Source organism: Tripterygium wilfordii, chromosome 22 (genome assembly GCF_013401445.1).
Source record: "Tripterygium wilfordii isolate XIE 37 chromosome 22, ASM1340144v1, whole genome shotgun sequence".
NCBI lineage: Eukaryota > Viridiplantae > Streptophyta > Magnoliopsida > Celastrales > Celastraceae > Tripterygium > Tripterygium wilfordii.
Genome location: NC_052253.1, coordinates 3,125,115 through 3,136,152, shown reverse-complemented (window position 1 = coordinate 3,136,152; position 11,038 = coordinate 3,125,115). Strand labels below are relative to the sequence as shown.

The 11,038-nt window shown below is 33.3% G+C and overlaps 2 protein-coding genes across 2 annotated transcripts; one reads left to right on the top strand and one right to left on the bottom strand.

Moving 5' to 3' along the window:
- Positions 1–967: 967 nt before the first annotated feature.
- Positions 968–1,764, top strand: LOC119992291 (transcription factor PRE6-like). The gene is made up of 2 exons (XM_038838997.1): positions 968–1,239; positions 1,491–1,764. The coding sequence occupies exons 1-2, from the start codon at positions 1,111–1,113 to the stop codon at positions 1,641–1,643; spliced, it is 282 nt and encodes a 93-aa protein (XP_038694925.1). The 5' UTR covers positions 968–1,110; the 3' UTR covers positions 1,644–1,764.
- A 1,266-nt stretch (positions 1,765–3,030) lies between these two features.
- On the bottom strand, positions 3,031–11,038 carry LOC119991381 (serine carboxypeptidase-like 20). The gene is made up of 15 exons (XM_038837744.1): positions 10,920–11,038; positions 6,925–7,065; positions 6,394–6,533; positions 5,570–5,646; positions 5,374–5,496; positions 5,170–5,272; positions 5,062–5,099; positions 4,860–4,970; positions 4,689–4,760; positions 4,445–4,609; positions 4,092–4,157; positions 3,864–3,991; positions 3,459–3,572; positions 3,310–3,355; positions 3,031–3,114 (listed from the first exon to the last, which is right to left on the bottom strand). The coding sequence occupies exons 1-15, from the start codon at positions 11,036–11,038 to the stop codon at positions 3,031–3,033; spliced, it is 1,527 nt and encodes a 508-aa protein (XP_038693672.1).

The following is an 11,038-nucleotide window of genomic DNA, read 5'->3' as shown; positions in this document are numbered from 1 at the left end:
GAATCTAGCCGGAAATACGACTGTGACATCTCCTTCAGTTCATCATGACATATATATATATTTCAATTTTTTTTCTTAATAACATACAATTTTAGGGAAAAAATTATTATAATAATCTTAAAAGAGGACAAAGCCCGAATCACTTATATATTATTTTTATAATAATGACGCCTAAAAATATATATAATTTTTTTGGGGCTAATTAATATATAATAGCATTAACAAAAGTTTAATTGAATCTGCAAATAAAACTCAACTAAAATAATCAACAAGTGGACAAAATGAATATTAGCGATCACGAGAAGACACGTGCCATGTCGTGACCCGAAATCTGGAAACAGCATGGGGTGTTTTGTATAATACCACTGCTCTGGTCAACAATATCACTCTACCCTCCTCCAGTCCACCATTCATGCTGATCCTCTCAGACAACATATCTTATTATATGAGTATAAAAAAAAAAAGAATATATTAGAGTAGCAAAAATGATAAACCTCCAAGATCTTAGTTATTCTAGTTATACACAGTATTTCAGTGAATTTGTGGATTCCACGGGTCTCACATGATACACATAAAATTCTGTACGTATAATTCAGTATGTTGAGATAATTGGGATACCAGTTACTAGTTACTGTGAGTCTGGAATTCCTGTCATTAATGTATAGAGGAGAGGAGGGTGGGGAGAGGTTAATAATAAAATTAAAATGACAGAGAAGTAGTGAGATAACATGGGCATGCGTGGTTAGACTGACACAACGAGGCCCGCATAGTTGTGTGATAAACAAACACATATCTCTGAACCCACTTGAACACTAACCCCAGTTTGGGAACATTGAGAGAAGGACAGTTATGGCGTCTCTTCACAACTTGATTCCCTCCCTATATAATAAAACCCCCCCATTTAATAACCCACAGCTTTAACCCATGCACAACTTGTCTCTTACTACTACTTCTTCTTCTTCATCCCCTTCAATAACCTTAATTTCTTCTCTTTCTCTCTTCTTGCGGTATAGCTATATATACACATATATATATACATCGTCTGACAAAACCATACCTCCATAATTGTTGTTAGCTCCTCTCTCTGACATTTCTGTATCAATTCCAACAATGTCTAGCAGACGATCACGTTCCAGGCAGTCTTCAGGTACTTCTAGAATAAGTGATGACCAGATCGCCGATCTGGTTTCCAAGTTACAACAACTTATCCCCGAACTTCGCGCAAGGCGATTGGACAAGGTATTTACTCTCTTTTCTTTTCATTGAATTTGTGTGGCTTTTGTTGGCTTTACTTGATGACAAGTCATTGTCACACTCATCATCATAAATTTCAACCCGCTCAAATTAACAAATATTGTTCGTTTTGGGTTTACCAATTCACTCTAGATACATCGAATCTGCATGACTTTGTTTCTCTGAATCATCTCACTTAATAGTATTTGAACTAGAAAAAGCTTTTTGTTGATTGATATATTATTGTTTGTGTTCAGGTGTCGGCCTCCAAAGTCTTGCAGGAGACGTGCAACTACATAAAGAACTTACACAGAGAAGTGGACGATCTCAGTGATCGCTTATCTGAGCTCTTGGCATCAACAGACTCGGACAGTGCTCAAGCAGCCATAATTAGGAGTTTACTTATGTAATATTATTACTCATTAGGGGGCTTCTTCTACATTTATATATACATGTAGGCCAAGAGAAGGGTTAATTAAGCTGAGCTTATATGCTCCACCTGTAACCCATAGCAAGGGATTATATAAGTACTTGTAGTAATGTGAGTTATATATTAATTAATGTAATTGTATTTTCCGAGTTTCAGATTTTGAGTCAAGCTTCACGTGGTCGTTTTTCAGAGTTGAGACTGTGTGTTTGTATATATGCGTTACAGTAACATTTTCGTCTTTGTTGAACCTTTTCCTATTGTAGAAAACCAAGAGTAGGACACCAAAAAGGTCAGCATTTGACACTGACAGTCTCTCTATTGCTTGGCTAATACGTGTAGGATAAACAGAAACTAAACTAAACCTAATTTTCTATATTGGTTACAGCAGTGGCTAGTGTGGCATTGGACATGTCATGGGCATTACTTTACTCTTTTTGTGGCATTAGACATGTTAAAAGAGTCCGACAGCCATGGATAAGAAGACAAGCTAGTGACCCACAAGTAACAATTACACCCGTAGTATCCCACCCATTCAAAGAAAAAAATCCCGCTCTTTCCACTGAATCCCAAGACATAGGGCTATATATATATATATCCCAAGACATAGGGCTATATATATATATATATATATATATATATATCCCTGAATCCCCGAGTCAAGCTAGTCAGGGACTTGGTTGGAGATTCTTATATAAAGGTGAGCATGGCATGTTCCTCAAGTTGAGTTTTTCTTCATCGTTTTCCTCATTTCCTGTCCAATATTAATTGATGTCGCCATTCTACGCTTCTAGCTAGCTCTTCTTCTTTCTTTTTTTTTTTTGTCTTGACACCCGCCATGCATAAGGACAAGTCGTGATCAGTGGAAATTATAGGCAAGACATGTGAATCAAATTGACTAATTAATGCCAAATGGTTGACCATGATAATTTCCATGTCATAGCTTCTCGAAATTTGGCAGAGCAGATAGTCCATTTCATAGCATAAGAAACCCTAACAGCTCCCTTGGATGATGCAATGGGCCGGGTTCTAGGAACCCTAGACATGACCCAAGCCCAACAAAGTAGACCTCTCTACCACTCCTACTACTACTAACCACTAGGAAAAGTTTTAACCAACTCGACTATCCCATTATTGGTAAATTGAATTGGTTTGAGCTGGGGATGATTATCTTGTAGTTACTTACTAGTTAACCTTGCAAATGGTAACACTTGTTTGTTTATTTTTTTCTTGACAGATTTTTATTAAAAAACCAAACAGAAAAGTACATCTTTAGGAGTAGATCGAGGCTAAACAAAGATTTCTATCTCTATACTTCATTAAAAAGGAAACATAGATTAGAGATAAATTTTCGTCATGTCCGATCATGTTCATATGGGCTCTCCGTCCAACCAACGGCTATAGAAATGCAATGCCTCTTGTGGCTTGCTGTTAGGGACTCTATGCCCGGCACCCTGTGAATGATGGTAAAGAACAAAAAATTATTTAATATTTAACAATTTGTTCAATAATAAAAATCAAAATATTCATCATTCTAGTAAATTTAAATATTATTATTTTTTAATTTAAATAGTTTTTCGCTCTCGAGTTGATTAACCCTTATTTATTTCTTGGAACTCTAATTAAATAAATCATAAACATGAACTAACCTTAATGGTGAGAAATGTGAGTTCATGGTTATATCCTTGTATAATTCTGCGTACACAACACACACAAAGATATATGTATATGTATATGTATATAATTAAGTTACTTATAACATATATATACGATAATTTAAATAGTATTTGTAATTTACCCGGCAACTTGGTCATTCACTAACCATGGCCTCCATTCATCAACGATCTCATATCCAAGTGATTTAATCCATCTTTGGGTTCCAGTAAATGGAACAATCATATCATGGTCTCCACTGGAGTTATGAAAAACCAGTCATTAACACCATACATACATACATACATACATACATACATACATATATATATATACATATATATATATACATATATATATATATATATATTGTCTCTTTACACAGTTAACAGTTAATTATCGTATTATATATTATTTTTATTATTATGTAGACTTTTTTTGAATACAAAGGAAGGGGATGGGAGAGATTTGAACTCAAAATCTCTATGAAATATCATACACATAAGTGTCATATGAACGACTCGTCATTCTCATTATTATGAAAATTTACCTATATATAAGTGCGCGATACCCTGCCGTTGTTAGCTCTCTATGGTACGGAATCATGCTCCCGAGATCTTTTTCATAACTATTAAGAATGTTTTCTGAGACAATGACCCAATGTCCGATCATATCAACCTTTAACGTAACCATAAATTGCATAATTAATTAGATTAAACAACATTAACTGTATATATATATGTATGTATCCATACGATATGCTTCATACACCATTTACCGGCTCTGCGTGGATTGCTTTCCTCACTAATGCATTATTTAGCCATGTAGTTGCAACTTCATCATTCTGTAAAAATTGGCCGAAAACAATGAATATTACATAGCATGTGAGAATGAATGAATTGTCAATATAAGAAATTTGCAGGGGTGAGAACCACGAGTAGATCAAATATAATTTCCTAGTGTAGTCCGGTATTTGTAATTTCCTAGTGTAATCCGGTATTATCCGACGTTTATAAATTCCTAAACTGTTTTCATGGAGATAGATTTAACGTTTGTTACCTTCGAATAAAATACAAAGATTTCAACCCTTTTCAGAAGGGGGAAAAAAAGAAATTTGTAAGTGTAACTTACAAAGCAATCATCAATTCCTTTACTATTAGTCCATAAGCCCGCAAAATTGTTAAGATCGATCGTTCGATTCCTCACCAGAAGAGGCATTGATGTCGAATTTCCATTTTCTTTTGGTGGATGGTAACAGGGTTCTAGGATATTATACTTGTTCATACCATCAATTATCTACAAATTAATCACCAATTTATCAGATTGTGGTAATTTATGGTAAATCAAGTGACAACAAAGTCAATATTTAAATTACCTTGGCAGCTTTACTAAGGTAATAGTTACACTGGTCTTTGTCATTATCCATTTTACAAGCAACTTGAATATCCTGCAAAAAAAAAAAAAGTTTAGATTATGCTAGCAATTTTTATTTTTTTGGGAGGGGTTTAGTGAAATCAATTAAAATCTTATTTTTATATTTACCCACCTCAAAAAGATCATCTGAGATCAGTCCCATACCATTCATAAATTGAATTTTAACATCAGTATGAAATGCTATGTCAGTGACATCAATCACCCCATTTCCCACCATATAGCCCTGCTTATATAAATATTATTGAAAGTTCATTTTTTTATTGTCACAAATATATATATATATATATGGAATTATTTGAAAGATATTGGCATACCTTGAAATTAATTTTGGTTTCAATACCATCTTTGATACCTATAAGAGAACTAATTTTAATTAGTATAGAAAAAATAATGTAAACATGTAAGAACATACAAGACAATACCTTGTATTATTTCTACAGCAAGAGTTGGTATATAAACACCAGCATACGATTCTCCAGCAATATAAAATGAGTTATTCACAAATTCTGGGTATAGCTTAAACCACTAACTTGTCAAGAATATCGAGATGTTAATATATATATATATGTATGTAAATATATTTAAAACCAAAGTCATGTTGAAAAATCTCAAACGTATATACTTACCTTTACCAAGAATGTATGTGTATCAATAGCAGTCTTACGATCTCCAGTCACGTATTTGGTTTTGCCTTTAGAGTAAGAGAACCCAACACCAACGGGAGAATCCAAATAAATAATATTTGAAACCTAATAAGAAAAATTTATACTTTAGAAGTAAATATAAGCGCCTATAAAAAGAATAAATTAAAATATTTTTAACCTTGGACCAACTATATGGATTGAGACGCAATGTTGGTAGGCTTCCATGTGGCTTTCCAGTTTCAAAATTAAATGGACCTAAATGAAATTAAAATTATAACAATTGAAATTTAGATTTTTATACCAAACAAAAAAATGAAAAATCTTTGAGTGGATTTATTTTTGTCTTTTTCTGGCCCAATCGAGAAATTCCAACTCATTGGGCCTTTTGATACAATTAAGAAAATAGAAAACCTCAATAGCGCCATATTCTAGGAGTCCAAACTATGTGATGGAATAAATTCTCCTTTCTTTGTTGCGGGTTGTTGACTCCTTCTCCTTCTTCAAACGCCGATTCATATTTTTTTATAGATAAATCTCTTATCAACGATAGAACAAATTTCATTTTGCATCATATCTAAGAGATTTCTTGGTTCAGGTCGAGAAGTAATGTCACTCGATCATTATCAAATTGACGGTACTCTTTTTCTAGTCTCGAGAATCTCACCATAGTGCCTTCTACTTCTAATATATCATGAACTAGATCAGAATCATTCTCAACTAATCCATAATAAGTGATCCCATTTTTTTTATCGGATCTAGGTAGAGACCAAAGGTCTTGAGCGACCGATTCGGCATATCAAATTTTTTTTTTTGAGTGTTGGCATATATTCCACTTTGAGATATATCAAAAACTAAGCAGTACCCTTTCATGAATTGAATCCCACATAAAATTGAACTGGAACTTGAACTTAAATTTTTTGTATTAGATAACCCTTTTTTTAAAAAAAAAGAAAGAAAGAAAAAAACATTGATATATAAGAGTAGAAGCATGCAAGCATATACCATGTTCATAGACAAATCCATCAAAACTAGAACATCCAGGTCCTCCATTGAGCCATAAAACAATAGGATCATTCTTCGGTTCTCTCTCAGAAACGACAAAGTAGTAGAATAGATACCTTTCATTGTCTATTTCTATGTACCTTAAAAAGACAGGAAATTCAGTTACTAAATTATTTTTCCTTCAAAACATCAAATAATTCATTCCCATGGACAAGGGATGGGCAAATATTGGCCCAGCTCATATTTTCCAAGAGAGCATAAAGAACAATGGATGTGATTACTAAACCTAAAATTTTTTTAAAAAAATGTCCAGTGCTACTTCTGCCCCTGCCCATGGGTTATTATACCAACGAAAAAAAGTAATTGTAGTAGTTAACTCTTGATATTAATTTAGAAAAGGAAGCATCAAGCCCAGAACAATAAGAAAAATACATATTTTCTTTAGGATTAAAATGAAATATTAAAAAAAAAAGACATACATTTGCAAAACTATCCACAAACTAAAAATGATCCAAAAAAGAGAGAAATTACCCTGAATAGTGTTTTGATGGGAAGGCGTCTTTGAAACCAGGAAGATGTGTTACAAGAACATCTTCAAGAATCGCTTCAATGGATGTAAACCTCATAAAAGTGAAGCAAATGACTAAACCCAAAAAGAGATACAACTCTCTCCTGGTTGTTATGATATTCATAGTTGGAAATGATCAAATTTCGTCAAAGGTCTTTGTATTATATACTAAATTTACGTAGCAATTATTATTTTAATATTTTCAATGACGATGAAAACAAGAGAGAAAAAAAAAAGCATAGAAAACACATTCGGTTAATAGGTGTCCAATTTAAATATTATAAAATTTATAATTGATTATAGAGGTAGGGGTGGCAAAAATTCGATTTCAGGTCGGTTCCAGGTTGGACAAGAGCATGTGCTTACAAAATATTTATATGTCCAGACCCTAATACGGATTGGATTTTGGACGTACTTAATTAACCAAACCCATATTGGTTTAAATTCGGACAATTAAATCGGATAATAATCTAATCCGGATTAGGGTCCGAACAAGTAAATCGGACAAGATTACTATGTTCGGACCCTAACCCTAACCCTAACCCTGTTTTAAACCGGACAAAGATTTTTTATTTGGACCCAGATTTTGGACATATAACTTTTGTCAAAGCTTGATTTAATCCGAGTCAGACAAATTCTATCATCCGGACCGGATAGAGTTTTGCCGCCCCTATAGAGAGGGGCTGAAAAATCTAGAATGTATTTTGGCCAACTCATACACAGTGTGTGTAAATCTCTTTATCATTTTCTCTAATGCCCAATTTTTTTTATGACAAATCCAAGAGATTCGCGAATGAGTGGCCTCTTGTCGTGCATATATGCTTTATGTAAGATTGACTTGGGATATTATTAATACTAATCCAGGTAAGTCATTGGAGGTTGCGAATTGGGATGAGGACGGCCTTATCTGTCATATAACTTTATCCGTGAAAATGAGATAATAGGCAAATAAATTTATTTCCCTTTTTGTCTGAAAAAAATAATTAGATGAGAACTATATGCGCTCCATTTTTAACTAAGTACCACCACTAGAGTGGTGGCGGTACTTAGTTAAAAATGGAGTGCATATAGTGCTCATCAAAATATAAATTCAACATAAAAATGATATTACAATTCTCTACTATTGGATATGATACCCAAAACATTCTATGCCCCTCTCATAATGAATTTTATTTTTATTTTGGACAAATAAGGATGTGCACGCTCTACTATTGGAACATAATTGATGAGCCTAACTAGGTATAACGATATCCTTTGATGATTTGGTGTGGCTGAACTCATTCCATGAACAAAATTCTTACTCTTCTGTCCAATTTCGGACAAATTTGGTATTTTGGAATCATTTTGGTATAAAACATTCTACGGCTATGTTCTCCATTGAGCCATAAAACAATAGGATCATTCTTCAGTTTTCTCTCAAAAACAATGAAGTAGTAGAATAGATACCTATGATGGCCTATTTCTACATAAACTTTAAAAAAAGGAACAAGTTCAATTATTAATTCCCATGGGCCAGGGAAACGCCACGAAGTTAAGTTGGGGTGGGTTAATATTAAAACAACAAACATCAAAATACAAATACGACTTTAAAAAATTCTTGTGCCCCAAAATTAAAGTTGATCATGGGTCGGGCTTGGGCTGAATTTTGCCTTAGCTCTCTACGTGTTTTAATCTTGTCCAAGCCCGGCCCGTCTATTAACAAATGCACACACCCTATCCCACCACCCATGAAGCCCAACACATATTTATAAAAACAAAAAAAATAATACTTATTAAACACATATTTTAGGTTATTGTTCCACCACCCTCCGGACCACTTGGTTCGGGTTCTCTTCTAGCCTATTGAGCAAAATATATATATATATATATATATATATCATAAGCCCACAATCCATGCATTTGGGTTTAGGGCTTCCTAAAGTCCATGATCCATGCATTTGTATTCCTATATATTTTTTTTAACGGTCGAGGGGGGATTCGAACCTTAATCATCAGAGTGATACACATCATTCTTACCACTCCAATTAGTGACTCGGGTGTGCATTTGTATTCCTATTTTTAGGTTTATTTAAATAATTAATGTATATAATCCAAAATCTCAACTCAGAAAGTTAAGATTAGACCAAAATTAGATGGTCTTAAGTGGTGAATTGGCCCCAATTTTGATTTGAGTTGAGTTGGTAGGCCATCAACATCTGAAGTCAATGCCTTTAATTTTACTTTTCATTGCAAAAGTTAACACACTAATCCAATATGTGGCCTAGTTAATTAACCCAATAGAGGTTCTAGAGGGAGAATGGGATAGAAATTCCCAAAAAGCTAGTAATCAAATCAAAATTTTCAAACTCCCTACAGGATTTAATTATGATGATAGATTGTTTAGACAAGCACCTTTGATTTGGACTTTGGAGGGCCACTTTATCAGGAAACTCACCCAATCTAATTAAATAACCCATTTCATAACGAATTTTTTTTTCAGCCCAAACAATTCCAGATTGTTTCACTCTTCCCAAGGTTAATTTGAAAAGAGTCTCATCAACTTTAATTATACAAGTATAGATTTTTTTTTTCCGGTTTCGTTTGGGAATGTCCATTAATAAAAGTGATCTTTCATCTTTATTGTGACACTAGTGTTTATGGGTCTCAATTACTTAATTTATTGAGTATCTTAATATAATCAAGTCTATAACCTTTTTTTTAAAAAAAAAAGTATGCCATTTAGAGTCTTAGACATTATGATTTGATGCTTTATAAAGAATCATTATTTAGTAGTAATTAACAATTCTAATTAATTAAAAATCGAAAGACCGAATCAGTTACAAAAAGAAGTGATTAACAGTTTAAAAATCAAATGAAATTGGTAGCATAGGCTTTTACAAGCTTGTACATGCTAGATTCCCATTTTGGGTAATTTTTATTTTTTCCCCCAAACTCCAACCATGGCATTTACATAAATAATTACATATTAAGCACTAATTATGTTCTTTTAGGATAATAAAATAATACCCAAAAAAAAAAGAAAAAAATGAAGGAAGGGAAAATAATAACCTAAGGCATATAATTAAACTAAAGTTAGCCATAAAAAGTACAATTTACATTATATTAAAATATAATCGCTAAAGAGAGGGGCCCACCCTAACATGGGTTGTCAAAAAAAACACTAATAAAATATAAAACTCCAAAATATTAAAAAAAATTGTTTTAATTAATTAATTAATGGTCTACTCACTTTGATTAATATTCTCTACTACATCTTGTCTAACAATAATGCCAAAATAAATGCTTGTACGACCATAATTGCGCCACGCATCCATCGGAATACCTTTGATAAAAAATTTAATCGACTTTTGTGGTTGGGTTGACAAAAGTTAGGGTGTATATATATATATATATATATATGGAGAGAGAGAGATGAACATGGAGTGTCGTCTAAAATATGATATTCCCCAATCCACCAAGCCTTTGAGGAATAATACAACAAAAAATCAAAATAGAACAAGAGATTCTCCACTTATAATTGTTTTTCTCTCAAACCCATTAATTTTCTACCCATAAAAATATTACTCATTAATTTTTTCTTTCTCTAAGACCCGGTTTGGAACTATGTAAAACAAGTTGGATTTTTTTTACGTATTCCTAGGTGAGATTTTTCGGGAACGATGCACCATGACCCCCACAGAGCTTTGCCCTCGGGATTGAAATTCTGTGTCTGCCCTTGCTCCTTGGTTTGGTTTAACAGGCATAGCCTCATAAATTTCAGGTGACCAAAACACCTTAGGATATCAAAAATCTCACCCGCAATCAGGAATAATTAGTAATTCAAAGTTCATATAAAATGAAACGTCCACTTAGGTAAATCGCTTTCATTATAGCTAAAGAGAGAGTGGTAAATACCGAGTTGTCTCACTAGCGTTCATCTGAGGTACACTTCACAGACCCGAAAACTTACGTTTTCTACCTGTGCAGAGATAGAAAAACAACATCTTGATCCCTAGTCTGATCAACTGAGATGTTTGCAGAATCGAACAGCCGATTATCGAGCAGCTGAGAAGTCTCTCCAATTTTGCACGTGATCAT

Coding starts and splice junctions, on each gene's coding strand:
- LOC119991381 (XM_038837744.1), bottom strand. CDS start 11,038: ATGATCACGTGCAAAATTGGAGAGACTTCTCAGCTGCTCGATAATCGG. Junction 5,647..6,393: donor TGGATTTGTCTATGAACATG/GTATATGCTTGC, acceptor AATTTCATTTAG/GTCCATTTAATTTTGAAACT. Junction 3,573..3,863: donor TATCGCGCACTTATATATAG/GTAAATTTTCAT, acceptor TCATAACTCCAG/TGGAGACCATGATATGATTG.
- LOC119992291 (XM_038838997.1), top strand. CDS start 1,111: ATGTCTAGCAGACGATCACGTTCCAGGCAGTCTTCAGGTACTTCTAGA. Junction 1,240..1,490: donor GCGCAAGGCGATTGGACAAG/GTATTTACTCTC, acceptor GTTTGTGTTCAG/GTGTCGGCCTCCAAAGTCTT.